We start from the raw sequence: 15150 nt of genomic DNA on the forward strand, positions 1-15150 counted from the left end.
CTTTCCCTATTCTAAGTTCCTTGAGCCTTGAGTATTTACATTGTATCCCCAAAATATTACATAATTAAAATATCAAATATTACTGAATTTCAAGTAATTTATATTAATTTATTAAGCCTAAACAATCCACTTACCAACTAAATACATTTTGAAAAACTGAAGGAATGATGAATAAATGTTAAGTTTAATGGTGATTTAATCTCTTACTGAACCAAGCCAACTTAATGAAAACACACTGCTCATCTTGCAATCAGGTAAATTCTTTGCTACTTAGGCAACTGTGTTCAACTTCACTTTACCTTGCTCATGTTCTAACAGCTGTAGAGCTTCAACTCCATTACTGCCAGAAGGTCCTGCTCCAAGTTCTGACACAGACTCTCCTTCTAGGTCTAGGGAGGACACGGAATTGGAGCGATTTGAAGGACCTAGAGAAATGTTTATAGTGTGAGCAATCTTTTTAAAACAGTCATGAGCCACCACACAATTTTTCATGCCTTGATAAAACACTAACAACTGATTAAAGTGTTTTTAATACTTTTTATACCTTAAAAAAACACATGCCCTTTGAGAAATTCTGCTTCTAGGAATTTATCCTAAGGTGCTAATAACAAATTAATCTGCTGGGTGCAATGCCTCATGCCTGTAATCCCAGCACTTTGGGAGGCTGAGGTGGGTGGATCATGAGGTCAGGAGATCGAGACCATCCTGGCTAACATGGTGAAACCCCGTCTCTACTAAAAATATAAAAATTTAGCCAGGCGTGGTGGCGGGCACCTGTAGTACCAGCTACTCAGGAGGCTGAGGCAGGAGAATGGCGTGAACCCAGGAGGCAGAGCTTGCAGTGGGCCGAGATCGCGCCACTGCACTCCAGCCTGGGCGACAGAGCGAGACTCCATCTCAAAAAACAAAACAAAACACAACACAACAAAACAAAACAAAAAATATAAAAATTAGCCGGCCTGATGGCACATGCCTGTAATCTCAGCTACTTAGGAGGCTGAGGCAGGGGAATTGCTTGAACCCGGGAGGCAAAGGTTGCAGTGAGCTGAGATCGCACCATTGCACTCCAGCCTGGGCAACAAAAGTGAGACTCCATCTCAAAAAATAATAATAATAATTAATCTAAAGTTGCTTGTTATAGAGCTTTTTCTTTTTTTTTTTTTTAGAGAGAGTCTCGCTCTATCGTCCAAGCTGGAATGCAGTGGCACCATCTTGGCTCACTGCAACCTCCGCCTCCCCGGTTCAAGCAATTCTCCTGCCTCAGTCTCCCGAGTAGCTGGGACTACAGGCACACGCTGCCACACCCAGCTAATTTGTTGTATTTTAGTAGAGATGGGGTTTCACCGTGTTGCCCAGGCTGGTCTCAAACTCCTGAGCTCAGTGAATCCACCCACCTTGGCATCCCAAAGTGCTGGGATTAGAGGCATGAGCCACTTCGCCCAGCCCAGAAGTTATTATGTCCGAAAAGTGGAAGAAATCCATAGATTTAATCACAGAAGAAAGTTGAAAAAAATTATGATATGCCCATGTGAGGTAAGGAAAACAGCCATAAAAACCATGTTATTTAAGAATGTTAAATTACAAAGGGAAATGTTAATGCCATATTATTAAATTACAAAAGGTTACAAAACAGGATAAACCTAATTTTGCTGTGAATAATCTAAAACGTCAACTGCTATCAACAAAATTTTGAGATTATAGGTGATTCTATTTCTCTATTTTGTAGAATGAACATACATTACATGTCTTTTTTTGGAAAAGTCAGATTAAAATATGAAGTTATTATATTTTAGGTTTCTTTTTAAATGTCAGTAAATTTGAACTGTTGTCTTTAAATAAAAAAAAATCTGGGGCCGGGCGCGGTGGCTCACGCCTGTAATCCCAGCACTTTGGGAGGCTGAGGCGGGCGGATCACGAGGTCAGGAGATCGAGACCATCCTGGCTAACACGGTGAAACCCCGTCTCTACTAAAAATACAAAAAATTAGCCAGGCGTGGTGGCGGGTGCCTGTAGTCCCAACTATGCAGGAGGCTGAGGCAGGAGAATGGCGTGAACCCGGGAGGCGGAGCTTGCAGTGAGCCGAGATTGCGACACTGCACTCCAGCCTGGGCAACGAACGAGACTCTGTCTCAAAAAAAAAAAAAAAAAAAAAAAAAAAAAAATTGGTACTAGTAGGCAAAATGACATATTCTCATTTCACAATCTTGGCTTTGAATTTTCTTTTTAATACCTATTTCCATTGTCTCCTGCTTCATAAAGGTATGTGTGAGTGTGAGTAAAGGAATACAGAACATTTAAGAGTATGTGCAACAGGTTGAAATACTAGTAAGTCCATTTTTTCCCGTTTAGACATGCATGATATCCTTCTAAAGGAGCTCTATAAGCTTTGGTATATATTAATACTGCAGAAACAGAACTTGCTGTTATTCTATTTAAGTCTGAATAAAGACATATCTTCTCCATTTTATATGACCAAAGGCATCTTGCAATTTTAATTTTATTCAGGAAACAATCTTCACAGCCAACTGTTCAGGCTCATTAGAGGAAATCTTCATTAGTCTCCTCAGTGAGAAGCACAGATGGTATAATTATAATTTATAAGCTCCTTTAAAAAACACAAAACAAACTATTAATTGAATCACACAACTCCTTGAATGAAGTAACCCTTCACCTTCAGATATTCCTTCCAGATTATCACTGCAGAGGGAAAAGCGCAAGGTTTTATCAGGTTTACCATGGAGTTTGTTTTCATCAACAGGGACATCTCCTTGTCCTCCATCCGAAAGCTGCATGTTTAGGACCTAAAAAATAAAATGTCAATTTTGGTTTATCAATGGAAAGATTACTGATAAGGAAACAAACCACAGCAAATGCATATTTAACTCCTTAATCTTAAACTATCCATTTTTAACTACAAACCTATTTAGAAGGTCTGTCAAGCTTTTAAATACCTGTGGAATAAAAGTATATAAATTAAAGCAGCTGAAGCCATGCCTTTCCATTACCCTACGAGTGTTACAGATAGAACAGGCAACCAGACTACCAGATGAGTAGTGGTGAGAATTATACAAATCAGAAGTCTTTGGTGTCAGCACGCTGGTCCTTCTAATTCTGTCATGTGTCAACTATGTAACCTTGGATAGGCAAGTTATTGAAATTCTCTAAGCCTCAGTTTCTTCATCTATAAAATGGTGACAGTAACAGTATGTATGCCATGTAATTGTTGAGAATTAAGTAAAAAGATGCACATAAAACAGTTGTCATGTCACATATTAAATTTGCAAAATTTAAAGAAAGTAAATCAACAAGGCTGGGCGCAGAGGATCACGTCTGTAATCTCAGCACTTTGGGAGGCCAGGGCAGGCAGATCACGAGGTCAGGAGATCGAGACCATGCTGGCTAACATGGTGAAACCCCATCTCTACTAAACTACAAAAAAAATTAGCCGGGCGTGGTGGTGGGCGCCTGTAGTCCCAGCTACTTGGGAGGCTGAGGCAGAAGAATGGCGTGAACCTGGGAGGCGGAGCTTGCAGTGAGCCGAGATCGCGCCACTGCACTCTAGCCTGGGCGATACAGTGAGACTCCATCTCAAAAAAATAAAAATAAAAAATAAATAAATAAAATTTTTAAACATACTAAATTTGCAAAATTTAAATAAAATTTAAAGTAAATAAAAGTAAATAAATTCAACTAGAAGAAAACGTGTAATCATGTTATTTTGTAGGCATCAAGATTTAATCCATCTAGTTTGAACGTCCACTTGATCACAACATACATACAGGGCCACAAAAGTCCACACCAGAAACTGAAGTATGACTTCACAGACATCTCCAGCTTAGACTGATGGCCTTTTTATATGCTTTCCATTTGCCAGATGACTTCCAAATAACATAACTACATCTCACTACTCCCTACAAGCCTCACAACTCAGCTTTGTGTGTATATCTCCACCTTAATGAAGAATTAAGTGCTTTGTTGAAAGTCACATAGCATGTTTTAGGTATACCTTGGACTTGAACTCAGAGGCCTTGGCTCCCTTGGCTGTTGCTGAAATATGAAGGAAGAATAGTACCCTCACTTACAAAGAAAAAAACTTACCACAAAAAATGAAAAATATGTGAGGCGATACAGGTTATTTAGCTTGATTCAGCCATTCCACAATGTATATCAAAACATGTATACCATAAATAGATACAATTTTGTCAGCTAAAAGATAAATGATTTTTAAACAGAAAGAAAAAAAAAATTCTTGGTTGCTGTTTTGGCTCTGAGTAAATTAAAGGTTTTGAAATGGTTTTATACATTTACACATGATGCCTTTAAATACAGGTTTTTTGGCTGGGAGCGGTGGCAGCTCATGCCTGTAACCCCAGCACTCTGGGAGGTCAAGGCCGGTGGATCACCTGAGGTCAGGAGTTCAACCTGAGCAACGTGGCAAAATCCCATCTCTACTAAAAATACAAAATTAACCAGGTGTGGTGGTGTACGCCTGTAATTCCAGCTACTTGGGAGGCTGAGACAGGAGAATCGCTTGAACCCGGGAGGTGGAAGTTGCAATGAGCTGAGATTGCACCACTGCACTCCAGCCTGGGTGACAGAGCAAGACTGCATCTCAAAAAAAAAAAAAAAAAAGTTTTTTTTTCCCTATTTGCTTGAAATTAATAGACATAGGCCAGGCGTCGTGGCACACACCTGTAATCCCAGCTGCTCAGGAGGCTGGAGAATCACTTGAACCTGGGAAGTGGAGGTTGCAGTGAGCTGTGATTGCACCACTGCACTCCAGCCTGGGTGACAGAGGGAGATTCCATCTCAAAAAAAAAATTAAATACACATAAAATTTTTATTAAAAAAAATTTTTTTAAGATGGAACTCATTCTGTTGCCCAGGCTGGAGTGCAGTGGTGCAATGATGGCTCACCACAGCCTTGAACCCCTAGGCACAGGCAATCCTCCTGCTTTAGCCTCCTGAGTAGCTGGGACTACAGGTACACACCACCAAGCCCAGCTAATTTTTTTTATTTTTAGTTCTTCGTATTATTATTATTATTATTATATTTTTGAGATAGAGTCTCAATCTGTCACCTAGGCTGGAGTGCAATGGCATGATCTTGACTCACTGCCACCTCCGCCTCCCAGGTTCAAGCGATTCTCCTGTCTCAGCCTCCCAAGTAGCTGGGATTACAGGCATGTGCCACCACACCCGGCTAATTTTTGTATTTTTAGTAAAGATGGGGTTTCACCATGTTGGCCAGGCTGGTCTCAAACTCCTGACCTCAAGTGATCTGCCTGCTTCGGCCTCCCAAAGTTCTGGGATTACAGGTGTGAGCCACTGCGCCTGGCCTATTTATTATTAAGACAGGGTCTCGCCAAGTTGCCCAGGCTGGTCTTGAAGTCCTGGACCCAAGGATCCTTCCGCCTCAGCCTCCCAAAGCGCTGGGATTACAGGTGTGAGCCACCATCCCTGGAAATTTTTTTATTTTTGTAGAGACAAGGTCTTACTATGTTGCCCAGGCTGGTCTTGAACTTTTGGTTTCAAGCAATCCTCTCACCTCAGCCTCCCAAAATACTGGGATTACAGGCATAAGCCACCATAACTGGCCAACATAAATATTTTAAATTTTTTATTTTTAAGATAACTTAAACTATTCACCATAGTGAGTGATGTGAAACTAAAACATCAGGAGAAAAATCATTTCAAGGTCTGGAGATTCACGTGAATTAACAGAAAAGGGATTATATAACACAATGAAGATATTTTTCCAAATCATATCCAAAGGCAAGCAATTTTGAGACGCCATACAGAAAGCCACTGTACAAAGTCAGTCACACTGGAGTATAAAATACAAAATACACACTGGAGTATAAAATACGAAAATCTAATTTCATTCTTCTAAATCAGAGCATCTGCAAACTCTGGATTAAACTAAAACCACAGAATCTGAGTGCTAAAAAAACTTTAGCTGGCCACAGTGGCTCACGCCTCTAATCCCAACACTTTGGAAGGCTGAGGTGGGCAGATCACCTGAGGTCAGGAGTTTGAGAGCAACCTGGCCAACATAAAGTGAAACCCTGTCTCTACTAAAAATACAAAAATTAGCTGGGCATAGTGGCATATGCCTGTGGTCCCAGCTACTAGGGAAGCTGAGGCAGGAGAATCACTTGAACAGGGGAGGCGGAGGCTGCAGTGAGAGTGGCCTCCCAAAGTGCTGGGTGTATCTTCTTAATGACTATTTATCAACATATAATGTCCTTGTCTTTTGTAATCTTTCTGCTCCTGAGACTAGATAATCTCAATTGATCCATCTTCAAGTTCACTGATTTTTCTGCCCGTACAAATCTGCTGTTGAACCCCTCTAGTGTATTTTTCATTCCAGTTATTATACTTTTCAACTCCAGAATTTCTATATGGTTCCTTCTGTAATTTCTACCCCTTTATTGATATCTTCTATTTGGTGAGACCTTGTTCTCTTGGTTTTCTTTAGTTCTTTGTCCGTGGTTTCCATAGCTCTTTAAGTATATTAAAAAAAAAAAATTGATTTAAAGTCTTGAGTAAGTCCAATGTCTGTGCTTCATCAAGGCCATTTTCTTTCTTTTCTTTCTTTTTTTTTTTTGAGACAGAGTTTCGCTCTTGTTGCCCTGGCTGGAGTACAACGGCACAATCTCAGCTCACCATAACCTCTACATCCCAAGTTCAAGCGATTCTCCTACCTCAGCCTCCCGAGTAACTGGGATTACAGGCATGTGCCACCAGGCCTAGCTAATTTTGTATTTTTAGTAGAGACAGGGTTTCTCCATGTTGCTCAGGCTGGTCTCAAACTCCCAACTTCAGGTGATCCACCCACCTCAGCCTCCCAGAGTGCTGGGATTACAGGCGTGAGCCACCGCCCGGCCATCAAGGACATTTTCTTTTTTTTTTTTTTTTGAGACAGAGTCTCGCTGTATTGCCCAGGCTAGAGTGCAATGGCGCAATCTTGGCTCACTGCAACCTCCGCCTCCCAGGTTCAAGCGATTCTCCTGCCTCAGCCTCCTGAGTAGCTGATATTACAGGTGCACACCACCACGCCTGGCTAATTTTTGTATTTTTAGTCGAGACGGGGTTTCACCATGTTGGTCAGGCTGATCTCGAACTCCTGACCTCATGAACAGCCCACCTTCGCCTCCCAAAGTGCTGGGATTACGGCCACGAGCCACTGTGCCTGGCCCATCAAGGACATTTTCTATTAACTTTTTTCCTGTGAAAGGGCCATATTTTTGTTTCTTTATATGCCTCATAAGTTTTGCTGAAAAGCAGACATTTTAAATATTACAAAGTGATCATTAAAAAGTCAGGAAACAACAGATGCTGGAGAGAATGTGGAGAAACAGGAACACTTTCACACTGTTGGTGGGAGTGTAAATTAGTTCAACTGTTATGGAAGACAGTGTGGCAATTCCTCAAGGATCTAGAACCAGAAATACCATCTGACCCAGCAATCCCATTACTGGGTGTATATACCCAAAGGATTATAAATCATTCTACTATAAAGACACATGCACACATACGTTTATTGAAGCACTATTCACAATAGCAAAGACTTGGAACCAACCCAAATGCCCATCAACGATAGACTGGATAATGAAAACGTGGCACATATACACCATGGAATACTATGCAGCCATAAAAAAGGATTAGTTCATGTCCTTTGCAGGGATACAGATGAAGCTGGAAACCATCATTCTCAGCAAACTAATGCAGGAACAGAAAACCAAACACCGCATGTTCTCCCTCATAAGTGGGAGTTGAACAATGAGAATACATGGACACAGGGAGGGGAACATCATACACTGGGGCCTGTCACAGGGGTAGGGGGTTAGGGGAGGGATATCATTAGGAGAAATATCTAATGTAGATCTATGGCACATGTATACCTATGTAACAAACCTGCACGTTCTGCACATGTATCCCAGAACTTAAAGTATAATAAAAAAATTAAAATAAAAAATAAACAAATAAATGTTACAAAGTGGCAATTCTGGAAATCAGATTATATACCCTTAACCCCTAGTTGGTTGTTGCTGCTTGTTGTAGTGACTATTTAATGTTCTCTCTAAATTTTCTGTCATGTGTGGCCTCTGAAGTTTCTGTTCTGTTAGCTTAGTGGTGAGCACGTGATTTGGCAGATTTAACACCTGGAATAATAAAACAAAACATTTCCAAGTCTTTGAAGACTGGCTCTGTTTTGGGGAACTTCAACACTTAGCCAGGCAGTTTGCAACTGTACCTTAGCCTTCACTTCCTACTTGGGTTCAGCCTGAAGGTTACCCAGCAGTGAGAGCTTGGATCTTCTAGGGTCTTTCCTGAGCACATGACCAGCCCTGGGTATGTGTACAACCTGGTAGATTCCCCAGAACACGTGGGAGCTTTTCAAAGCCTTTGTGCCCCCTGGTGTCTCCTTCCCAAGCCTCTTCCTTCATAAGCATTTGGATCTGTATGCGGATTGCCCTGACTGTTATCCCTTAATGCAAGCAGAAGCAACTAATATATCTGCTTTTCAATACTTTTGACAAATGCCACCTGTGTAGCTGCCTCGGCCCTGGGAAAGATCAGAGACAGGCAAAACAAAGCCAAGCCTTTGAGACGATCTTTCAGGACCTACCAGACAGATCAAAATACACAACCATGCTGCTTTCAGAATAAGGTCCACATTCCTCCCTCAAGTACCAGCACACTGCACAGTAATATAAGCTGTCTTCAAAGCAGCCACTGGGCTGGGGGTTGAAGATGGTAACAGGGTAGGATCACAGAGCTCTCTTAACAAAATTCAGCAGTCTTTTTCTTCATTAAGCATTCCTTTGTTGTTAAAAGTTTTTTATTAGATTCCAGAGTTCCAAATAAGTTGATTCTGACAGTTTTTGCCAGCTTATCTGTGTGTGTGTGGAGGATGGAGTTTCGAAGATTGTTGGTCTTCTTCCCTATGGGGTATCATGTCATAGTCCCAAACACAGCTTTACCAACCACCATCACTTTACCACCATCACTTTATCAATCACTAAAACTGGCCTCTTCTTCCTAGCCCATTTTCTTGAATAACAAGCAATCACTGTTGAATATAAGAAGCTGCTACTGGCAGGGCACGATGGCTCACGCCTGTAATCCCAGCACTTTGGGAGGCCGAGGTGGGCGGATCACGAGGTCAGGAGATCGAGACTATCCTGGCTAACATGGTGAAACCCTGTCTCTACTAAAAATACAAAAAAATAGCCGGGCGTGGTGGCGGGCGCCTGTAGTCCCAGCTGCTAGGGAGGCTGAGACAGGAGAATGGCGTGAACCCGGGAGGTGGACCTCGCAGTGAGCCGAGATCGCGCCACTGCACTCCAGCCTGGGTGACAGAGTGAGACTCCGTCTCAAAAAAAAAAAAAAAAAAAAAAAAAAGAAGCTGCTACTTTTTCAGGAGGTCACAATTTCACAATTCTATGAGAAGAGACTCCTATCTTTAGGGAGTCAAGATTTCTTCTTCTTGTCTTTTTGTTTCTTTTTTCTGTTTTTTGTTTTGTTTTGAGACAGAGTTTCACTCTTGTTGCCCAGGCCGGAGTGCAATGGGGCGATCTCAGCTCACTGCAACCTCCACCTCCCCAGTTCAAGCGATTCTCCTGTCTCAGCCTCCCAAGTAGCTGGGATTACAGGCATGCGCCACCACACCCAGCTAATTTTTATTTTTAGTAAAGATGGGGTTTTACTATGTTGGTCAGGCTGGTCTCGAACTCCTGACCTCGGGGGATCCACCCACCTCAGACTCCCAAAGTGCTGGGATTATAGGTGTGAGCCACCAGGCCTGACCTTCTTTTCATTCACCTTTAAGCCAAGCTTTTTGTTACAAATATATTAAAAATGATTCCCAAGCCTCAAACTCCATTTCTTAAAAAAATTTATTTTCTTAGTTTTCCATTATCTCTTCCATTTTTTCCTGACCAGCCAAAGAATACAACATGTATCTCAAAATACATCTCAACATATTTTTGGCTCTATAATGCAGGAATACTACTAGTATACCACTAGAAAGAAAATGAACACAAAACATTTCCTACAAGTCACTGGAAAAGTCTCTGTAATTTCCATACCACAATCTCCTGGCTTCATCTCTCTTCTGCTACTGCCTGGAAAATTCCTTATGCTTGGACCTATTCACCAACTTCAGTGCCACAGATGTATTAATGTGAAGGGCCTCACAACTGTTCACAGGGAGCTTAGCATGTGATGGTGTGTCATGGTGGGACCACTGAAGATAACAAAGAATTAAGCATTAAATTCACTGGCTGGGTGCAGTGATTCACACCTGTAATCCCAGCACTTTGGGAGGCCAAGGTGGGTGGATCACTGGAGGTCAGAAGTTCGAGACCAGTCTGGCCAACATGGCAAAACCCCGTCTCTACTAAAAATACAAAGTTAGCCAGGTGCGGTGGCACATGCCTGTAAGACCAGCAACTCAGGAGGCTGAGGCAGGAGAATTGCTTGAACCCAGGAGGCAGAGGCTGCGGTGAGCAAAGATCGCACCATTGCACTCCAGCTGTGCAACAGAGTGAGACTCCATGTCAAAAAAAAAGAAAAAAATGGCTGGGCACAGTGGCTCACGCCTGTAATCCCAACACTTTGGAAGGCCGAGGCAGGTGGATCACGAGGTCAGGAGATCGAGACCATCCTGGCTAACACGGTGGAACCCCTTCTCTACTGAAAATACAAAAAATTAGCCGAGCGTGGTGGCGGGCACCTGTAGTCCCAGCTACTTGGGAGGCTAAGGCAGGAGAACAGTGTGAATCCGGGAGGCAGAGCTTGCAGTGAGCTGAGATCGTGCCACTGCACTCCAGCCTAGGTGACAGAGTGAGACTCTGTCTCAAAAAAAAAAAAGAAAGAAAAAGAAAAAAAAAATTCATTGCTAGGATCTGAATGTTTGTGCTCCCCCAAAATCTGTATGCTGAAATTCTAACCCCCAAGGTGATGGTATTTGGACATTGGGCCTTTGGAGAGGTGATTAGGTCATGAAGGCAGGGCCCTCACAAATGGAATAAGTGCCCTTATAAAATAGCCCAACCAGCCAGGCGTGGTGGCTCACACCTGTAATCTCAGCACTTTGGGAGGCAAAGGCAGGCGGATCACCTCAGTTGGGGAGTTTGAGACCAGCCTGACCAACATGTAGAAACCCTGTCTCTACTAAAAATACAAAATTAGCTGGGCATGGTGATGCATGCCTGTAATCCCAGCTACTCAGGAGGCTGAGGCAGGACAATTGCTTGAACCCGGGATTGGGAGGTTGCAGTGAGCCGAGATCGTGCTATTGCACTCCAGCCTGGGCAACAAGAGTGACACTCCATCTCAAAAAAAAATAAGCCCAAAGACACAGCAAGAATACATCATCTATGAACCAGTAAACAGATCCTTACAAGACACTGAATCTGCCTTGACTATAGACTTCCTGGCCTCTACAAATGTGAGAAATAAATATCTGTTGTTTATAAGCCACCCAACCTCTGGTGTTTTGTTACAGCAGCCTGTATGGACTAAGACATATTGATTTATAGAAGCAACTGATTCATACCTCATTTTCTGACATCATCCCTGGAGTAAGCTGGGGACCTGTACCTAAGGAAATGACCAACACCTCTTCTGGTTGCACCTCCTGGATGGTTTCTTGAGATGATCCTTCATGGTCCATATGTAGGTCCATTAGCATATTGGTGCGGCTTCTGCTCCGAGTTGCTAATAAAAAATTTCAAATAAAATAATTTAGAGAAATAGACAAATGAAGAAAATGGTATACTAAATATGAATATATTTTCTATTAGTGCAGAACATTTGCACATGCACAAGAGTGGTAAAAAATATAAATAAGAAAAAACAAAACAAAACAAAACAAACCAGATCCTCCCAGTTACTCTACTGACTAATAAAGATTCTCCTTCAAAACTGATAATCAAGAACAATGATCCAAGTGCATCTGACAGGAAGTGCCACACAGATGATCACATCTGCAGAACAGCAAACATGTCACAATAAATTTAAGACTTGGAGTGACAAGAAAAGCATTACCTCATTTCTTATCTTTTTAAGATACCTTAACTATTTTTCCTATAAATTGATGTAACTGCTACAGGTCTCCCATACCAATAACTGAGCTTACAAGCATTAGAAAATTTCATATGAGGGATTACTCCTGTAATCCTAGCACTTTGGGAGGCTGAGGCAGGTGGATTGCCTGAATTCAGGAGTTCGAGACCAGCCAGGGCAACACGGTGAAACCCCATCTCTACTAAAATACAAAAAATTAGCCAGGCATGGTGACATGCACCTGTAATCCCAGCTACTCGGGGGACTGAGACAGGAGAATCACTTGAACCAGGCAGACGGAGACTGAAGTGGGCCAAGTTTGCACCACTGCACTCCAGCCTGGGCATCAGAGTGAGACTCCATCTCAAAAAAAAAAAAGAAAGAAAAAAGAAAATTTTATATGAAAACCTAATAGCCACATAAATAAGATACTTTAAGTTAGGCAACTGTTAACAAAACCAGAATCAGTGTTGGTTTTTTTGAGACGGAGTTTCACTCTTGTTGCCCAGGCTACAGTGCAATGGCGCAGTCTCAGCTCATTGCGATCACCGCCTCCTGGGTTCAAGCAATTCTCCTGCCTCAGCCTCCCAAGTAGCTGGGATTACAGGCAGACACCACCACACTTGGTGAATTTTGTACTTTTAGTAGAGACGGGGTTTTGTCATGTTGCTCAGGCTGGTCTTGAACTCCTGATCTCAGGTGATAAACGCACCTCGGCTTCCCCAAGTGCTGGGATTACAGGCATGAGCCACCGTGCCCAGCCCAGAATCAGTTTTTAAATGTACCTTCCCCCCTGAAATGCATTAATGTCTTTTCAAAGATAAAAGAGAGAAAATTTATTTATGTTTGGAGAAGAGGTCCTTTCTGCTTTGGAAACAGTATAAATTAATAAAGGCTTCAATTATTTTTGTTTCTTTCCCCTGTGTATAAGCAAATGAAAAATACTTTTTCCTAAAATAATTGCTGGGTGTAGTGGCTCACACCTGTAATCCTAGCACTCTGGGAGGCTGAGGCAGGTGGATCACCTGAGGTCGGGAGTTCGAGACCAGCCTGGCCAACATGGTGAAACCCCGTCTCTACTAAAAATACAAAAAATTAGCCAGGCATGGTGGCAGGCACCTGTAATCCCAACTACTTGGGAGGCTGAGGTAGGAGAATCACTTGAACCCGGGAGGCGGAGGTTGCAGTGAGCCGAGATCGCAGTATTGCACTCCAGCCTGCGTGATAAAAGCGAAACTCCGTCTAAAAAAAAAAAAAGAAGAAGGCTGGGCACGGTGGCTCATGCCTGTAATCTCAGCACTTTGGGAGGCTGAAGTGGGTGGATCGCCTGAGGCCGGGAGTTCAAGTCCAGCCTGACCAACATGGAGAAAACCCATCTCTACTAAAAATACAAAATTGGCTGGCGTGGTGGCACACGCCTGTGATCCCATCTACTTGGGAGGCTGAGGCAGGAGAATGGCTTGAACCCAGGAGGCAGAGGTTGCGGTGAGCCGAGATCACGCCATTGCACTCCAGCCGGGGCAACAAGAGCTAGACTCCGCCTCAAAAAAAAAAATCAAGAAAAAAAGTTTCTATTTTCTTTCAGAAGACAATAAAATGCAGTACAACCAGAATACTAAATAGAAATTATGTTTTGGTACAAAATAATAAAAAATACAGACATAAAGCAAAAACAACTATAGTAGCAGCAAAAGTCAACTTCACATTGTATGAAAGCTGACCCACTTGAAGACAGAGGCAGAAATATAAACAATCACCTTTCTTTACAATGCTGATTAATGTTCATTAATCACTTTTAATCTGAAAATTCAGAGCACACATCAATTTCCAAGTCTAAAATAGGCCTACTCATACCTTTATTTGCTCACCCTATCTTTTACTGAATTGCAAATTTAAATTCAAGTTCATAAACAGATCTACGAATCATAACAAACTCTGTAACTATAATTTATAAAAATGCAAGCAATCAAATTTTATGTAGCAATTTACATAAAGTAAAAGCAACATGCACATGGAGCATACTTTTATAAACTATTTCTTAAATAAAATTATAAAAGAAGAGGAAGAACAGCCTATTACCCACCAAACGGGGTTACTAGTGTAATATGAGAGGTAATATTGGTAGCTGAGGAATCCCAGGCAGTGATGGCTGCTAACTGTTGTCCTGGGTTGCGAAAGCATTAAATAGAAAGAAAATCAACCCTCTGAACAATGGACAGATTTTTTAAGATACGAAATAAATGCAATAGCCAGGTAACAAGACTATACAAAATAATATTGGGCATACATTTGAAATTCACTTTCCATCAGACTCATATTTAATGACACTTTTGGATAATGGGAAATGAAAAAACTAATGTATAGCAGTGAACAATGGAAAAAAAATCTCTGATTTACTAAAAATCATTTACTTCATCATGTGAACAGAGTGCAAATAGCCCACAAAAAACCATTAAGTGCCCGGGCACGGTGGCTCACACCTGTAATCTCAGCCCTTTGGGAGGCCGAGGCAGGTGGATCACCTGAGGTCAGGCGTTCAAGACCAGCCTGGCCAACATGGCAAAACCCTGTCTCTACCAAAAATATAAAAATTAGCCGGGCGTGGTGGTGGGCATCTATAATCCCAGCTACTGGGGAGGCTGAGGCAGAAGAATCGCTTGAACCTGGAAGGCAGAGGTTGCAGTGAGCCAAGATTGTGCCACTGCACTCCAGCCTGGGCAACAAGAGGGGGACTCCATCTCAAAAAAAAACAAAAAACAAACAAACAAACAAACAAAACACCAATAAGTGTAAAATCGCTTTTTCTATTTTTTATTTTGAAAACTGACATTTTGGGGTGATACAATAAGACAAAGACTTGAAGAGTATGATGCCACACTCCTGTTGATACAATTCCACATTACGTTAAATATAAGGTAGATTAATTTTAAGAAACTGGCAGTTCTTAAAAAATTAGCTCACAGAAGTTTAAAAGTAAAATCCCTCTCTTCAAAATGCATAAATTAAAAAGAACTATGTTCACTAAGTGTTGCTGAGTTCCTCATTATAATTAGGCAGGCACTAAAATACTCC

At 41.9% G+C, this 15150-nt stretch overlaps 1 protein-coding gene across 42 annotated transcripts in view; it reads right to left on the reverse strand.

The window, feature by feature from the left end:
• The window catches only part of GAPVD1 (GTPase activating protein and VPS9 domains 1), a 109172-nt gene that overhangs the window by 39828 nt on the left and 54194 nt on the right, over nt 1-15150 (reverse strand). For 23 of the 42 annotated variants that reach the window (XR_010148849.1, XM_024345880.3, XM_016961666.4 and 20 more), the window contains 3 exons: nt 11570-11730; nt 2672-2801; nt 300-425 (listed from right to left, as the gene is read on the reverse strand). Coding sequence is in view for 40 of the 42 variants with exons in the window: in XM_024345880.3 (XP_024201648.1) it covers nt 300-425; nt 2672-2801; nt 11570-11730 (417 nt within the window). In the remaining 2 variants the exon portion in view is untranslated. The remainder of the gene's footprint in view (nt 1-299; nt 426-2671; nt 2802-11569; nt 11731-15150) is intronic. The other 19 variants (XR_010148850.1, XM_016961667.4, XM_016961665.4 and 16 more) reach the window with 1 other exon arrangement.

This window comes from Pan troglodytes, chromosome 11 (assembly GCF_028858775.2).
Source record: "Pan troglodytes isolate AG18354 chromosome 11, NHGRI_mPanTro3-v2.0_pri, whole genome shotgun sequence".
NCBI classification, from domain to species: domain Eukaryota; kingdom Metazoa; phylum Chordata; class Mammalia; order Primates; family Hominidae; genus Pan; species Pan troglodytes.